Source organism: Vipera berus, assembly GCF_964194415.1.
Source record: "Vipera berus genome assembly, chromosome: 1".
NCBI lineage: Eukaryota > Metazoa > Chordata > Lepidosauria > Squamata > Viperidae > Vipera > Vipera berus.
Genome location: NC_138202.1, coordinates 247437818 through 247456528, shown reverse-complemented (window position 1 = coordinate 247456528; position 18711 = coordinate 247437818). Strand labels below are relative to the sequence as shown.

The following is an 18711-nucleotide window of genomic DNA, read 5'->3' as shown; positions in this document are numbered from 1 at the left end:
AGAGTTCATCACAGTACTTGCGAATCACCTAATCACGTAGCTGCAATCGTTTGTCTTGGGAAAATATTAAATTGCATCTCTTGTACCCAGAGACACCTGCAGGAGCAGCTGAGGACGAGTGACAAAATCTGCACTGCAATTGACGCTATAGGGCATTGCACACCAAAACAACCAGACACAAGGACAGTTCCCCCACCCACCATGCCTTCATTCTGCTAAACAACTAATTCCCACAACACTGTCAAACTGCCTAGAAGGGCTGTATTACTATTATCTTTCTCATCCTTCCTATTATCTATTCCTTACCTTCTTATGATTATAGCTTTGTTGCTCGTATCTTACGATTTATATTGTTTTACTCAGTATCCTAGTATGATTTATGTTGAATGCTTATTTAGTATCCTGACCATCACCTGAGTGTTGTATCTTATGATTTATGTACTTTTTATGATTATAATCATAATTTATCACTTGTTGCTTGTATGTACACTGAGAGCTTATGCACTAGAGACAAATTCCTTGTGCGTCCAATAAAGTATTCTATTCTATTCTATTCTATTCTATTCTGTTCTGTTCTGTTCTGTTCTGTTCTGTTCTGTTCTGTTCTGTTCTGTTGTTCTGTTCTGTTCTGTTCCGTTCCGTTCCGTTCCGTTCCATTCCATGAGCTATTAGATTTCACAACAGTTATTCAACAAGGACAAAAAAAAAGAATAATTTTCCTGTCCTTCATTCCTCTTCCTTTTTCTCTCTCCTTGTGATGTTCTCAAGAAGATCGCACTTTCACCATGGTCTGCAAAGGAACCAGTAGCTTACTGTATAGGTAGTCCTTAAGGTATGACCAGAATTGAGCCCAAAATTTCTGTTGTTAAGCGAGACATTTGTTAAGTGACTTGTGCCCCATTTTACAACCTGTCTTGCCACATTTGTTAAGTGAATCACTACAGTTGGCAAGTTAGTAACCTGGTTGTTAAGCGAATCTGGCTTCCTCATTGACTTTGCTGCTCAGAAGGTCGCAAATGGTGATCACATGACTTTGGGACACAGCAACGGTCATAAACATGAGCCAGTTGCCAAGCATCTGGATCACCTGATCATGGAGATGCTGCAAAGGTCGTAACTGAAAAATGCTCAGAAGTCACATTTTTCATTGCTGTTGTAACTTTGAGCGGTCACTAAATGAACTGTTGTAAGTCGAGGACTGCCCATATATCTTTAGGTTTGTTATCATTTCATGTTTTAAATTAGTAATTTCCCTGCAAAGGACTCATAAAGAAAGTATGCCTCTGCACCACAGCTAGAGCAGAACTATAATATCTGCACCCAGCTATTAAGCAGAGTGAGACTTTTGCCTTGAGCAGCAGATAGTTGGTGGCTAACAGAACAGGGAAATGGGAGAAAAGCCATGCAACCTCTTGACACCATTTAATCTAACCTTCTGCCCTTATTCTGTTATTCTTTTGTTGTTACACTGCTGAAATACAGCTGGACTGGTCAATTTAAATGCATGGAGCGAGATAAGACTTTGGTCCTTGCTTCAGATAATAAAGTGGCTGAGTTCTTTCTTTCTTTCTTTCTTTCTTTCTTTCTTTCTTTCTTTCTTTCTTTCTTTCTTTCTTTCTTTCTTTCTTTCTTTCTTTCTTTCTTTCTTCTTTCTTTTTTTCTTTCTTCTTTCTTTCTTTCTCTCTCTTTATTTATTTATTTATTTCTCTCTTTCTTTTTTGAGTGCTAATCTGGAAAACACACAATTGTGATTCATTGTGATTTATTCAATTTAGACACCACCTTTTTACTTAGAGGGCTATCAAGGCAGCTATTCATTGCTAGTGGCTCTTGCCTATGTGCATATGGGAGATAAGAGGTAAAAATGTATGTGTATGTGTGTACACATGTGCATGCATGTATATTCATTTTGGAGACACTCAATGGAGTTATTGAAGATACCACCCTTCCTTGGTGGTAATTGCTAATAATAAACTATGGGAAGCACAAAAAAGGAAGGAAGGAAGGAAGGAAGGAAGGAAGGAAGGAAGGAAGGAAGGAAGGAAGGAAGGAAGGAAGGAAGGAATTGCTGAAGGGTACTTTGAGGAAAGACAAAACCAAAAAACATTCAAAGATATAGTTATTTATTTTTGTTGTTGTTAGTTGTGAAGTCGTGTCCGACCCATCGTCAACCCATGGACAACATTCCTCCAGGCCTTCCTGTCCTCTACCATCTTCTGGAGTCCATTTGGGCTCACGCCTACTGCTTCAGTGACTCCATCCAGCCACCTCATTCTCTGTCATCCCATTCTTCCATTGCCCTCAACCTTTCCTAGCACTAGGCTCCTCTCCAGTGAATCCTTCCTTCTCATTAGGTGGCCAAAGTATTTGAGTTTCAACTTCAGGATCTGGCCTTCTAAAGAGCAGTCAGGGTTGATCTCCTCTAGGACTGATCGGTTTGATTGCCTTGCAGTCCAAGGGACTCGCAGGAGTCTTCTCCAGCACCATAGTTCAAAGGCCTCAATTCTTTGGCACTCAGCCTTTCTTATGGTCCAACTTTCACTGCCATACATTGCAACTGGGAAGACCATTGCCTTGACTATACGCACTTTTGTTGGCAGGGTGATGTCTCTGCTTTTTAGTGTGCTGTCTAGATTTGCCATGGCTTTCCTCCCCAGGAGCAAGTGTCTTTTAATTTCTTGGCTGCAGTCCCCGTCTGCAGTGATCTTGGAGCCCAGGAAAATAAAATCTGTCACTACCTCCATTTCTTCCCCATCTATTTGCCAGGAATTGAGAGGGCCGGATGCCATGATCTTGGTTTTCTTTTTTTTCTTTTTTTTTAATTAAAGTTTTACAAAAACAAAATTTTGCAATATATCCCCAAATCTTGGTTTTCTTAATGTTCAGTTTCAACCCAGGTTTTGCACTATCCTTCTTCACTCGCACCAAGAGGCTCTTTAGTTCCTCTTCACTTTCTGCCATTAGAGTGGTATCATCTACATATCTTAGGTATCTACATATCTACATATCTTAGATATTTCTCCCGGCAATGTTAATTCCAACTTTTGATTCATCTACCCCTGCCTTTCTCATGATGTGCTCTCCCGGAACCGAGAGGTATAAGAATATATCCAAAAATTAAATTTTAATTTAGCAAATGCAATATTTTTTTTTTTTACCAAAGTCATCAGTCTTTCTCCTTTTTTCTTGCTTTCTCTTTCTTAGATATCATGTTCATGTAGATAATGTTATAAACATAAAAATGATGAATATCATTTTATTTTCTAGAGAAACTCCCTTTAAACCTTTGCAGTTAAATGGAGACCACTGGCAATATAGAGGAAAGGAAGTCATTTTTCACTAGCTACTTGTCAGTGGAATTTATTTTAAAGATTTTATTTGATCTTATCAATTGAATGAAACCACACATAGAAAAGAAAATCAATGCCGTTATCACTGTGGAATAAATAGTGAGACTAAAACAAATACTTTTTTTTTAAAGGGATACTAAGGGACTAAGATGTTACACTGAGGTTAATACAGTTATTTAACATCTTTATAAATCTTCTGCAGTCAGATGATGGATGAAACCAATCCTATAGGGTCTGCAGGGAATCTACAAACCATTAAAATTCTCAGTATCTCTCCAGAAACCTAATCGCATACTTGTCTTTGTGTCTGTACAAAATCTATAGATCTTAATCTATGTTTGTGTATACAGTGGAAATAATCTTTTCTTTTCTTTTATTTGGATTGTATAGTAATGTGTCAGTGGATTATATATTAATTAATATAAAAACATTTTTATAGTTAGACAGTTAGAACAATTAATCAGTGGAACAACTTGCCTCCAGAAGCTGTGCATGCTCCAACACTGGAGGTTTTTAAGAAGAGACTGGACAGCTATTTCTCTGAAATGGTATAGGGTTTCCTGCCTGTGCAGGGGTTTGGATTAGAAGACCTCCAAGGTCCCTTCCAACTCTGCTATTCTGTTATCAGGTCACAATGGGGACCTATAGCTCTGACAGCAATATTAGATATAAATCTTTAATTAAATTTTTATAATGGATGCTGCTGGACTATCAGCAGCAGTTGTTCTCAAGAGAGAAGTGTGGACTCCATCTTTCATTATTCTCATTATTGGCCATGCTGTTTGTGATTCACAAGAGTTCAATCATACCAGAGGAGTGATACAATGCCTATGAAATAAAAAGGTGAAATTTGCAGCTATCCAAATTTTACTTAATTTTGAATAAGCAGACTTGAGCAGTCAGGGAATATTTTAGCAATATCAAGAAGATGTTGATAATCTGTACTTTCACAAAATGGATGCCATAAAGATCCTGCCAATTCAAAATGTAGTGGTTTTTATGATGTAGACAATCAGAAAACACATTGCCCAGGAGACAACTGATGAAATTGTTACCTGCAGGCCCCTGTCCTCTTCCAGGATTGTCCCTATCACTTCTGCCTACTTTAGCTTTCTGTTGCTTTATCCACAGATCGAATGCTTCCAAAGAAAACATCCATCCATGTTTATTGTTTTTTTGTATTAACATCTCTGTGTTAGTATGTGGTCCAGAGATACATTTGGATATAAAGCTGATACTAGAAGCATGACCCCTAATAATTACCAGGTTGCTAGAAATTTTTGCCTACAAAACAAAAATGGGTGGTAAACTTGCCAGGTGCTAAGGTAGATATCCAGGGTCACATTCACTGGTGGGATTCAGCTGGTTCGCACCACTTTGGCAGAACCGGTAGCTAATTTTTTGTTGTCCAGGCCCAGAGTGGACTTCTGGAAGCAGCATCCACACAGTGAACCGGTTGTTCACCTATTTAAATCCCACCACTAGTAGCAGATTGCCAAACTGTAGGTAATTTCATTTGGAACATCCACATCAGATAGTATAGAAAAAAAATTGATTGCGTATTATAGTGCTAAATTCATTACCCAAATTAAATGTTTCCAAAGTTTTAAATAAGTGGTAGCATCCTTCTGCTCCCTGCTGACTGAAAACATGCTGAAAGTGAACCCATGAAGCTGGTAGGAAATCTAAGCCGGACCAGTTTCTATAGTTGCATTAACATAAGAGTAACATTAAGAAGAATCTCCAAATTATTATAATAGAACAGACTCACATTACAAATAATAATTGCATAGCTGAGCCTCTGGGTATTTTTTCCCCCCAGTGGGAGTATAGATTGCCATGAAACTAACCAGTGCTTACCTTGGAGTCACATTCAATGGCTTTTTGACATTTTTCACAAAAGTTAGCAAACAGGCTGTCATAGCATTTCACACAGAAAGTGTTTTCTTCTTTCATGACATATCGTTTTCCACAAAGTGAATCCTGGCAGTGAAAGCAGTTTGATTGATCACTTGCCATTTTTAAGCCTTTTGATGCTCCTGCGAATGGAAAGACAAAGCATATATCGATGAAATAATATGGCTGCAAGTTCAAGATTCTTAATTTTGGAAGTTCTGCATAGTCATAATGATTCAACCCCCCCCCCCCCACACACACAAGTTCTAATACAGATGAAGGAACAATTTTAAGTCTTTGTTATTCTCATTGATGATTTTGGCAATCACTATATCTGTCTTTTTCAATCTCCCCCCCCCCCCGCTCCTTTAAAATATAAAAATTAAACAACTTGTCAGAACCACTTTTTATCATTCAGCAAAATATTCTTCATGGATGCTAAATAATCCTCAATAAGACCAACCAAGATCAATAAAAGAAGTGATAGGCAGATTGCTATCATGAGGAGAAGCACGAGGCATCAGCCTCCAATTTTTGATATTTTTGAGAAATGCATTTCTAGAAACATTCATTCTCAGTCCAGTGTAAATCTTCCTTATCCTGGTGAACCCACACATGTATATTTTTGCCTTTTCAAACTGAGAAAAACACATTTAGATAAACATTCAAACTTTACGATACAACAGCATCTTCAGAGGTTATTTTAGTCTTAGAGGTTATTTGCCCATTGGACCAGAAGGACTTTGTTAAAATTAGGGCACGGGTTCCTGAGAATGAAGAAGTAAACAGAATCCAAAAGAATTCCCAGTGACGCTGATCACAAGCCATCTGTTGGATTCATTGAATTCTCTCTATTATAATATCACTGTGCAACTCCCACCCATAGCACAGGATTTATTTTATTTTTATTTATTTATTTTATTTTAATAATATTTCTATACCGCCCTTCTCCCGCAGGACTCAGGGCGGTGAACAGGGCAAGAATAAAAATACAAATTACAAAAGTTAAAACTAAATTAAATAAATGCCCACATACTAAAATAGATATTTAAAACCTAATAAATAGCCCCCGATCCCCCCATCAGGCCAGGCCAGCTTGTTCAAAAAAGTATTTTTTAGCTCGCGGCGAAAGGAGCGAAGGTCGGGCGCCGTCCGGAGCTCAACCGGGAGCTGATTCCATAGCTCCGGGGCGCCCACAGAGAAGGATCTCCCCCTGGGGGCCACCAGTCGACATTCTCTGACCGGTGGCACCCTGAGGAGGCCCTCTCTGTGGGAACGCACAGGGCGGAGGGAAGTCGATGCCGGCAGCAGGTGTTCCCTCAGGTACTCCAGCCCCCTGCCATGGAGGGCTTTGAATACCATTACTAATACCTTGAATCTCACCCGGAAGGCAACCGGTAACCAATGCAGCTCACGGAGCAGAGGTGTAACGTGGGAGTATCGGGAGACTCCCAACACAACTCTCGCGGCTGCATTCTGTACCAGTTGGAGCTTCCGGGTGGTCCTCAAGGGCAGCCCCATGTAGAGAGCGTTGCAGTAGTCAAGTCGAGAGGTCACGAGCACATGAGTGACCGTGCATAAATCATCCCGGCTTAGATAGGGCCGCAACTGGCGCACCAGGCGAACCTGGGCGAAAGCCCCCCTAGTCACAGCTCCTATATGGTCTTCCAGGGTGAGCCGTGAATCTAGGAGGACTCCCAAGTTGCGAGCCCTATCTACGGGGGGTAATAATTCACCCCCCATAGTAAGAGGTGGAATGTCCGAATAAACCCGGGATGAAGGTATGCAAAGCCACTCGGTCTTGTCGGGGTTGAGTTGAAGTCTGTTCCTCCCCATCCAGACCCGAACCGCCTCCAGGCAACGGGACATCACGTTGAGGGCATCACTGGGGTGGTTTGGGGTCGAAAGGAAAAGCTGGGTATCATCAGCATACTGATGATACCCAACTCCAAAACCACGAATGATCTCACCCAGCGGTTTCATATAGATGTTGAACAGGAGAGGCGAGAGGACCGACCCCTGAGGAACTCCACAAATGAGAGACCTTGCGGTCGACCTCTGCCCTCCTGCCAACACCGACTGCGAACGTCCCTGGAGATAGGAGTTATTATGGGTTTAAAGAAGAACTAGCTGGAAAAAAACAAAAAAAGAAAGAAACATAACAAGAAACCCCTTTTGCATCTTTAGCACAGGTGCGTGAACTTGTTCAAAGGGGTGTGCTCTGGAATATGTCTTAGAAGAAATCAGCCAAAAGAAAAGTTTTGTTCCTTCTTTGTAGTCTTCTACTGATACTTCTTAATTTGCATATTTTTCTCCATGCATTAAATCACTGGTCACATTCTACTGCTGGGTGGATAGTGCCTGAACTGAGTACGTATTTTTGCAGGACTAGTTTATTTCAGTTTTAATAATTCTACCCAGCAATTTTTAAGATAGTGTATGACAGTATATGTTTTTAACTGCTATTTATTTCATTTCTAAGTTCCCTATTAAGTCCAATTCTTTTTTCCTCTCTCTCTCTCTCTCTCTCTCTGTGTCTCAAAGGAGAGAGTGAAGCATGCAAGGAACCCTCACATGCATTTAAAGTTAAAATTTAATTGTTCCTTATTCGGCTGGGAAGGAGAAGAGACTAAATCCAGTTTCCTATTCCTGAATAGGTAATTCCACTTTTTTCAAAGAAAAGAAAAACCTTCATATACAGGTAGTCCTTGATTATGGCAGTTGAGACTGGAATGTTTTAGCAACTAAGCAAGGTGGTTGTTCCATAATCAGCATGTTCATTAAGTGAATCCAGCTTCCCCCATTGATTTAACTTGTTTGTTAATTTGTTACCCTCTAGGAAGGTAACAAATGATGATCATGTGACCTTGGAATGCTGCAATCATTGTAAATACATGTTAGTTGCCAAGTGCCCAAATTTTGATCATGAGCCCGTACGGTCACTGCAGCAGTTGTAAGTGCAAGGATCAGTCAGAAATCATTTTTTTTTCAGTGCCATCAGAATGGGAGGAATCTTGGAGGTCTTCTAGTCCAGCCCCCAGCTCAATTAGGAGACCCTATACCAGGCATGTCAAACTGCCGGCCCACGGGCCGGATGCATCACACCGAAACCGCGCCCACCCCATTGCCGGCAATGGGGAAAAAGTAATGATACGTTGTGCAACATCACGTGACATTGCGAATTTGACATGCCTGCCCTATACCATTTCAGACAAATGGCTGTCCAATCTCTTCTTAAAAATCTCCAGTGTTGAAGCACCCATAACATCTGGAGGCAATTATTCTAACTGATCTTTTTCAGTGTGCCCCATATCAACTTGTAAAAGAGGGGTACTTCTTGCATGATGTTTACCATCTGCTTAAAAAAAATATGGATTTCATCCATATTAAAACTGCTTTGAATTTGGTTCTCCCTGCCTACAGATCTGTGCCGAACTGGATTGGGAATAGTATTTAAATAACAGATATTATTGTCTAAATATATAAGCATATCCATGAGAGTTATTACTATTGCAGATTTCTATGGTAAAAAATGAACTAGTGATGAAGAACTGAGTTTTTAATTCTATTCCTGGAGGATTTGTGGTATGACAGCGTGGGGGAGTAGAAGAGTATGACAAGGATGGAATGCTATCTCAGGCCAAAAATAGCAATAGCTTTATTTGGCACAAGCAGTGGAAAATTTCTTACCCAGCGCATTCAAAATCATTGCATTTAAGTTCTTTCCTGCATCTCCAACTGTGTCACAGCTCTCCACTCTCCAAAATGACACACAGCACAATCCATTAAAGCAAGCCACAGCATAAACATTTGTGAAAGCCCATACTTTCACAAATATTGTTCGCTTGTTTTATTAGATCAAATAAGTAATTACTGTTAAAATATTCTAAATTTTAAAAAAATAGTCTGCTCCAACACACCACTCTTTATAGTTATGAATTAAGAGTGCATAGCTGGAATCATTTAGCACAGATTTCTTGCCAGTTAATCACTTAAACAGTATCAACTTTATCCTCTATACATTTAAAGCATGCAGAGAGAGTGACAGGATAATAAACCACGCAGAAACACCCATATTCAATGAGTAGGGTTCACATATCATTTTAAGTCTTAATGTGTTAGTTTTGGCTCAGTATATTAGGTGAACCCACCCACTGAGGCTGATAAGTCAGTCATGATTTATGTCTCAGCATATTGTGTGAACCTGACAAATCAGGTCCTAGTGGACATGTGACTATATTAACAATATAGACCTAAAAATTAGGGATCCTAGCTAGACAAAGGAAGATCATACTTCATATATGATGTATGGCTAAAACAAAAACACTGATTTATCATAACTTATAAGGATTGCAGTTAGATAACCCTATAATATAGTTTGAACACCTAAAAGCTGTACAGATGCTAACTATGAAGTGTTTTCTGCTTTCTGTTAACTGATAGTGCCAGGGGTTCCATTGAAGGTGAATAAATCAAAGGTCTTTCTCCAAATTTAATTTTGGTTTTGAAGTCAATAACCTCTCTTTTTGTTGCATCTTTACCAGATGCACAAAATTAATAGGAGTGATTAAAGACTCCTGTGCTTAAAGACGCTGAGCTTGTCAGTTGGAAAGCTGACAGTCTGGGTTTGAGACCTGAGTAGCACGCGATGGGATGAGCTCCTGTTCTTGCTCCAGCTCTTGCCCACCTAGCAGTTTGAAAGCATGCAAATGCAAGTCGATAAATAGGTACCATTTTGGTGGGAGGATAAGAGCATTTCATGCGCCTCACTATTTAGTCATGCTGGCTACATGAGCATGGAAATGTCTTGGACAAAGCTGGCTCCCTCTGCTAGGAAATGGAGATGAACACCCCCACTGCCACCCCCGCTAGTGTCAGACATGACTGGACAGGGGAAACCTTTGCCTTTGCCTTTATCCACCAGGAATCATGAGCTGAATGACAACTGGTTAGATGTGTTTATCCTGAATCGTTGGGTTTGTTATAACTAACATAATCTCATAAACATACTTTGTTTTTTTAACAGATGTGGATAGGAATATATTCTTTCTTTGAACTTTATTATATTATTTACCCAGTCTTAACATTTTGTCAAACTCCTTACTGAAATTGGAAAAGACAAGTTGGCATTGGGGTCCTGTCTTCTGCCATTTCTTTAAATTATATCCTTGTCAGCATCAGTAGAGAAGAGACCTCTTTGAGATGTTTTGATCCTGACTCTGTATTAGAAGCTGAAGATATCAAGTTAAACCACAAGGCAGAAATGTCTAAAAAGTGAAAAAAAGGTGGGTGATTTAACCCAGGTTTGTTCATGGGCCTAAAACAGCCCATCAGAGTGATTAACTCCTGTTTCTTTTGTCCTCAGAAGATAAATATGGCAATGTGCTACTTTGCTGAAGAGGAATTTTTCTGCTTCTTTGATCCTAATCTTTACAGCAGGGGTGTCAAACTCAATTTCATTGAGGGGCGCATCAGCATTGTGGTTGTCCTCAAGGGGCTGGGTGGGTATGGCCAGGGTGGGCGTGGCCTACTGGGTGGGCATGGCTAGAGTGCGTATGGCCTACTGGGTGGGTGTGGCCAGCTCTACATCGTTCGCATCAAGGGTGCCTATGGGGGCCTGGGCAGGAGTGGGACAGATCTGAGGGTCTCTGGCAGAAGAAGGGTCTCTGGGCCAGGGCCAAGGCACTGGGGGCCGTTCTCTCACTGTTTCCAGGATGGCTTCGTGGGCCACATGAAACCACTTCGCGGGCCGGATCCGGCCCCCAGGCCTTGTGTTTGACATGTCTGCTTTAGAGGAACCTGCTGCCTTTAATTTCACTAGAAGTTAGATTTTGTGTTTGGATACATCAGATAAAAAGATAGAGAACTGCTGCTGCTGGCATTGCTAGACTAAAAGATTAAGTCCTATTTTCCTTGGTTCCTCAGTGTGCAGATTTATTAACTGCGTGACGGCATTCATGTAGAACCAGGGTTCACATATTAAGCCTACGTCAGAGTACAGGTTGTCCTTGACTTACAGCCATTCATTTAGTGACCATTCAAAGTTACAATGGCAGTGAAGAATGTGACTTATGATTGGCTCTTGTAACTGCGACTGTTGCAGTATCCCCCACAATCATGTGACCAAAATTTTGACACTTGGCAACCAGCAAGTATTTATGAAGGTTGCAGTGAACAGAGGTCATGTGATCACCATTTGCAACCTTCCCAAGCAAAGTCAATGGGAGGGAGCTGGATTTGTTTAATGGCTGCATGATTCACTTAAGAAGGTTGTAAAATCAGACATGACTCATTTAACAATCACTTTGCTTAGCAACAAAAATTGTGGTCCCAACTGTGGTTGGAAGTGGAGGGTTACGTGTAATATTTCTCACACTTTTTTGTTTCTTCTGTAAAAAGTGACATTTTAACATTATATTTACTCATATGACCTGGATGACTGAGAATCTCCATAGACATTATGTTTACTATGAAATGGTATACAATATAAATGTGGCCACAGGTTATCTTATTGGTGCCTGCCACACTTCCTGTCACAACTGATTAAATTAAAGGGCAGATACAAAATGTGGTATCAAACGTCAGTTTTACTCAAAGCACTCTGAGCTCCACACAGAACTACTTGGACTATATAAATGGCTGATGACCCGATACAGAACATGCCCATTTGTTAGAGAGACCCAAAGGTGGCAGGAACGGTATCCCATAGAGCTAGAAAGATAATTGCATTCTGGTCAGTGAGGATACATTCAAAATATGTAACTAAATGTTTTTTCTTTCCTGTCACAGAATTTTTTTTTGAGAAACATCTGTCATTACTGTTCAAAGCCCTTTTCAGTCACACTGTTTATCATGAATGCTTGCAATATTTTCTTTCGCTTCTATAGATTAGACCATCATAAAGTGAGTTGCATGGAAGTACAGTAGAATGAAATGAAATGAAATGAGTTAGTAATATGATGTGATGGGGGGAAAAAACTAATGAAGTATACAGAACTATAAACCACAACAACTGAGAGCTGAAAAAAAAGGTTTTTTTATGGTATCTTAATAACAAAACTGGATCTCTATGCTCCTCACCACTCAGACCAAGAGCCTGGAATAGGGGTTTGCAAAAGATTAAAAAGGAAAAAAAAGTTATGTCTCATGAATAACTGATTACATTCGTATATGGCAAGGAAAGCTCCTAACTTTATGTCAGTAGAGAAATTATCAACAAGATTCAAACCTTGAAGCTGGTGCTGCATTCTTGCTTTCACCCCAATCTACATTCATTCAGTATTGCAAATAATATAAAATGACTCCTTTGTACACTATTCTGTGCCTGGCATTTTTACATATTCTAGTTCCTTCTCTATTCTTCAGTATCCTATGAAATTAAACTACACACCAAACAGTACTTTTTTTATCATCCTTGATTTTAGCCTGTTGTGTCTACATGGTTACATTTCTATTGTTAGCACAAAAATATGATTCTAAACAGAAAAAAAACCAATGCTTAACTAAGAAAACTAAGTTATATGCCTTTGTAGATATTTTTTCAGCTTTCACATACCACAATGATTTATAGACAAATTCATTCTATCCATATTGAGAACAATATTTTAAAAATGTCAAGGGTATGTAATATTGAGAAAAAAAATTAGATTAAACATCACACGGGAGCATGTGACATGTCAGAATTTTTCCCCTCATAGTAATATATTAAGATCTAGGTTTATGTTTCCTAATTTTATCCCTCTTTTGTGTGTGGGGTAGATGGGTAAAAACACCAATCCACCTGACTCTTAGTGGAAAATTCCATTTAGGCATGAAGTTTGTTGATTCAATACTTTTAAAATATTTATGGTAACCTTTGTTTGATCTTGCATCCTTTTAAAATTCTTTTAAGTGATGTCAGATTACCCAGGAATTTTTTTTTAAATAGTACCACTTTAATCTCTTTCAGCTAACATGACACCCTCCTGGATATAAGGTTGGTTTTACATTTGTATGCAAAAATTTGCTTCTTTAGAACACCAGATTTTTTTTGAGACCAAATCAGCCAAATATGGAATGATCCATACCTAAAATGGAAGACTTGGGTTCTTCCAGTTTTTTTATTTATCTTTTTTTAAAAAAAAATATTTGATTTCTAGTTTTATTAATCATGATACTGCCTTTGGTTATCTTATTTATTTATCTATCTTCTTTTACATAAGAAAAATACTCTAAGGAGTGATGGGAATGTGCAGTAGAGTTAGAAGCCCTGAATTTCAAATAGAGGGATTACATGCTAAAAGTTACCTCTGGTAATTCTTTGGAGGATTTTCAAATTAATAAAGTAAAAAAGAAATAAATTAAAAGTTTTTTAAAAAATGGTGTGGGGCACTCACAAAGGTCCTTCTTTTTCCCCCAAAGTGTTTCAGGAATACTAAGTGTGCTTCTGAGAGTTGAATTACTTCTTGGGAATCCATTTTCAACCTTTCTTGCCATAGTATTCAAGTGAATCACTCACAGTGAATTTGGCTTCCATATTGACTTTACTTGTCAGACATTTGCAAAATGTGATCACATGACCCTAGGACATGTAACCGTCATAAATATGAGTCAATTGCCAAGCATCTGAATTTTGACCATGTGCCCTTGGGGATGCTGCATTGGTCGTTAAGTGTGGAAAAGGTCATGTCACTTTTTTCAGTGCCATTGTGACTTCGAACAGTCACTAAACAAATTGTTGTGAGTCAGGGACTGTGGCTGTACTGCTGATTCTACTATTTGTAATGAAGTAGCCTCTTACATTTCGGAACTTCAGTGCTTCCTTGAACTTGTGGGGACAGAGTGCCATATTCTGATTCTAATTAGAAAAATAAATGAGGCAATTTCAGCACAGCAATGTGGTGCTACAAATGTACAGCGTGGATGCAACCAGAAATATTGCACAGTAGAAAACAGAAGGCACCTGTTGATGTCTAGGTAGCATTTGTTATAGCTGGTTCTTTTTATTGAGGCATTTTTAAATTTTAAATATTAGCCTATTTCTAATATGTGCAGTTTCTGAAGGCTAAACATGGATTCTTTCTATTTTTAAACAAGTTTGAAACTATCACAAATGGTTGACCTGATTATTGGCCATAACATAATTATTTTAAATGACAAGTAATCTGGTCCAAAGGCAAATGAAAATAACTACTTTGCTGAAACCAAGGAGCTTTGCATTCCATGAAATAGATATTACCAAAAATAAAAAGCATGAAGTTGAAGGCATTATTTCAAGCTTAGGGAGTAGATAAATAGATGTTGCTATGTCCAGAAAAAGGGGCTTGCAACAAAGTGCAAAAAGTGAATTGACTAATTCAAAATATAGATCCCTATTTCTGGTTCCATTTGTTGCAGGATGCAGAAGCAGATTCTTGTATTGGGAGTTGGTGTGATTAATTGTGGTTAATTCTTAACAATTGGAATTAAATGTGAGAAACGCAAGCTTGCACCTCTGCTTCTTTCCAAAGCAACATATTGAAGAGCAAATCACGAGATCTTCTCATGGTATGATTATGATCCATCAGCAAGTGAAGTTAGATTGATGGATTTGTTTATTTGGTAAATTTATATGCCCACCCATTGCAATAGGTGCTACTCTGATTGGATTCCAGTGAATGGATCTGTACTGTGGCTTCTCTGAACATGTGAAATTCCCAGGCACAAAAGATACATATGGTCCAATTTAAGAGCTCATCTTTGAAGATACTTTACTCAACTAATCTTTTGTTTGTTTAATCAGAAACTTTTAGATGAAGGTAGTGATGATCAGTTCTTCTAAGAAACCTTTATATTTCTTACAGTAAGAACAATGTGCTCTGTAAAATACATTCATCTACTTCAGCAGCTCCCAACCTTTTCTATACCCCGCAACCCTAGAACGCTTCTGATATATTCTTGCACACTTTACAAAAGTTCAAAATAACAGCAACAAATTATGCACATAAACTATAATTTTGAAAACCCAAGTTTTCGCACCCCCTGGAATATCATCCCACACCCCAAAGGGGGTGCAAGCACCCCTGGTTGGGAACCCCTGATCTACTTATTCTTTTTTCCTCATAAATAAATATTACATCTCTCTTCCACCTGCCTGAGCATTGCTCACCCTTTTATAGCCCTTCCTCTACTTTATCTTTGCATCTATGCTGTTTACACCACCAGACTGTAAGAATTATATTTTTTAGCATTGTATCGCACAAGGGTGGTAGATTCCTTTTGGTAGCAGTAGATAATTTGTAGGGATTTATTTATTTATTTAATGTATCAAGGAATTTATAAGCTTGTTAGAAAATGTTGTATTTGTAACTGTACAGAATACTTTTTTTATTGTAAGAGCTGGTCAAATTATATCATAAAGATATTTGACTTATTTCTAAATAAGCACATACATAAAATAGGTGTGTGTGTGTGTGTGTGTGTGTGTGTATGACTTCTAACTACAGATCAACCCAGGTTTTAACACACTAACAGCATACAGTTTGCAGCATTTATTCCTTATTCAATTTTCCAGAAATGTTCCTCATTCCATAGTTTTTCTCAGAATAAAACTTCTGAAGCATCTAATATTAATTAGTCCTTCCAGTGCATAATATGCATACTTTTTTAAAAAGTGTACTTTTTTGATATATTTTTCCACCATTCACATAGTGAATACTAATTGACATGTTTTTGTCAATAGGATTATTGACAAGAAAGGGAACAAAAGTTATACATTGTATTTCACAATGGCAGCTGTGGGGAGAAGATGTTTGTATAGTTGATTAATTGATTAATATTTTGAAACAATGACAGGCAAATAATAGATTAGAAAAAAAACACCTTGTCGCAATACTCACCTTTTTTTTTTAACAGTTGCTTCTTGTCATCTTTGGATCGGGAGAACAAAAAACCTTGAAGAAACAAGCACCAGCCGCCAGCCCTGTTTTTCTTCTGCAAGATTCTTTTGGTTTTGGGAAAAGCAGCCAAGAAGGTCACTGTTTCCTTTACATTTCACACAGCTGACTCCCTTCTTATTTGTCATTACACCACAGCTTGCAGAATGGAGTGCAAATGCATGTGGGAGGGTCTTAAATGGGCTTAGACTTCAGAAACAGGGAGGAGACATTTCAAAGAAACCACAACTAACAAAATAACTTATCCTGTATTTTCCACACAAAAGAACTGATCACGTAGAAACAGTTGTTTACAAAATTGCAGTTGTCCGGCTTACATATAATACTGAATTAAGCTAAAACCAAACCAACTACATGGTGGCTTAGTAAAATGGAGGAACCCAGCCACCGACTTATAGGGTGCCACATTTTATGGGTCCATCTAAATTGGGCCACGTTTACACAAATCCTAGCAGTTCTAATAGAAACTGGGTGGCCAAGAGCTTGGCTTTTTAGAATACTGTCCTCCTGTGGAAGCATTTTAATCAAGGTTACCTAGGTGCCATCTCTGTTCGAAGTGGGCCCAACAGCTCAGGTAATAAGGGACTTATTACCTTTTTTCACATGGTCACGTGATCAAAATTTGGACACTTGGCAAGTGGTTCATATTTATGACAGTTGCTGTGTCCCAGGGTCACGTGAACACTTTTTGCGACCTTCTGACAAGCAAAGTCAATGGGGAAAGCCAGATCCACTCAACGACCTTGGTACAAACTTAAGAACTGCAGTGATTCACTTAACAACTGTGGTAAAATGAGACAAAACTCACTTAACAAATGTCTCACTTTGAAACGTAAGTGGTTGTTCAGTCGAGGACTACCTGTGATTGCTTCAGGATATCTGACGCGAGTACACAAGTCATAGCATTTTTGTGATCATCACGTACAAGGTTTCACTTTGCTCAGTTGCCCAAACGCATACATAACCAGGATTGCTGCTCCTGGCTGCCTTCATATTTTGAAGTTGCTGTGCATGCATTCGGAAGCGAAACATTTGGAACAGTTTCCAAAGGCAGCTGCAAGACCCTTGGGGGGAAAAGATTCAGCTGCTTTCGTGATTCAGTCCCAGGCCTCCAGAGTAAACCAGACAGAAATCACGACTAAATGAGCTAAAATCTACCTAATTGTTAAGTCTACATCAGACATGTCAAACACAAGGCCCGGGGGCCGGATCTGGCCTGTGAAGTGGTTTCATGTGGCCCACGAAGCCATCCTGGAAATAGTGAGGGAACGGCCCCCACTGCCTTGGCCCTGGCCTAGAGACCCTCCTTCTGCCAGAGACCCTCAGTCCCACTCCTGCCCAGGCCCCCATAGGCACCCTTGATGCGAACTATGTAGAGCTGGCCATGCCCACCCAGTAGGCCATACGCACTCTAGCCACGCCCACCCAGTGGGCCACGCCCATCCTGTCCATACCCACCCGGCCCCCTGAGGGCAACCGCAATGCTGATGCGGCCCTCAATGAAATTGAGTTTGACACCCCTGGTCTACATTAACAGAGCAAGTCTGAAGGTACAAACTCCCCTCCACCACTTTTAACCATTTGACACATGGGCAGGTCTTTGCTAAGTTTCGTTCTTGGGCTGTTGAGCAATTGTAGGCTGCTCCCTCTCATCTGTTTCCTAGGCAGCATCTTTTTTCCCTTGTCTCCAAGAGAGCAGGATTTAGGTTTGGCTAGTCTAGAGAAAAGAAGGTCTAGGGGGGACATGATAGCAGTATTTGAGAGGCTGCTGCAAAAAGGAGGGGGTCAATTTATTCTTCAAAACACCAGAGAGCAGGACAAGAAACAATGGATGGAAGCTAATCAAGGAGAGAAGCAACCTGGACTTAAGGAGAAACTTCCTAACAGTAAGGACAATTAACCAGTGGAACAGTTTTGCCTTCAGAAGTCGCTTCATCACTGGAGGTTTTCAGAAAAGACTGGACAGCCACCTATCTTAGATGGTATAGGGCAGTGAAGGCAAACCTTTTAGAGACCGAGTGCCCAAACTGCAACCCCAAACCCACTTATTTATCTCTGGGTGCCAGGTGGGCGTGGCCTACTGGGTGTGACTGTGGTGGTCATGGAAGATTGGGTGGGTATGGCCAAGGTGGATGTGGTCACCTCAATGTTGCCCGTGGGGAAGGACACCTGTGGGGGGTGGGAAGGGGTGGGGGTGATCCAGGGGGTCTCTGGTAGGTGTGGCGGTAGGCAGGAGGCTCATCCTGCGGGATAAGGCAAGGCAGGGTGGGGATGCCATTGGCATGGGGCAAGGCAAGGGCTGGGGCGGCTGCTGCTGGACACCATAGGCCCTCGCACACAGAAGCCAGCGAGTGCATGGGGGCCGACGGTGTCTATCAGTAGGCACAGCCTGCCGGCCCCTCGACCGGCACACTCTGGGGCTCCGCAGCCCATTGCCAGCAGTTCAAAGAAGCCACCTCCGAGATGGATGGTCGGCCGACAGCTGAGGAGGCAATGCAGTGGGTCGTGCCTGGGAAAAGGAGAGCATGTGATGCCAGGAGGGACGGGGTGGG

At 40.1% G+C, this 18711-nt stretch overlaps 1 protein-coding gene across 1 annotated transcript in view; it reads right to left on the bottom strand.

The window, feature by feature from the left end:
* The window catches only part of FHL5 (four and a half LIM domains 5), a 31063-nt gene extending 14789 nt beyond the window's left edge, over positions 1-16274 (bottom strand). Inside the window, exons 1-2 of the mRNA XM_081325491.1 lie at positions 16103-16274; positions 5211-5389 (exon numbers count right to left, since the gene is read on the bottom strand). Coding sequence (XP_081181617.1) covers positions 5211-5369 — 159 coding nt within the window. The 5' untranslated portion in view covers positions 5370-5389; positions 16103-16274. The remainder of the gene's footprint in view (positions 1-5210; positions 5390-16102) is intronic.
* Between the last annotated feature and the right edge of the window lie 2437 nt (positions 16275-18711).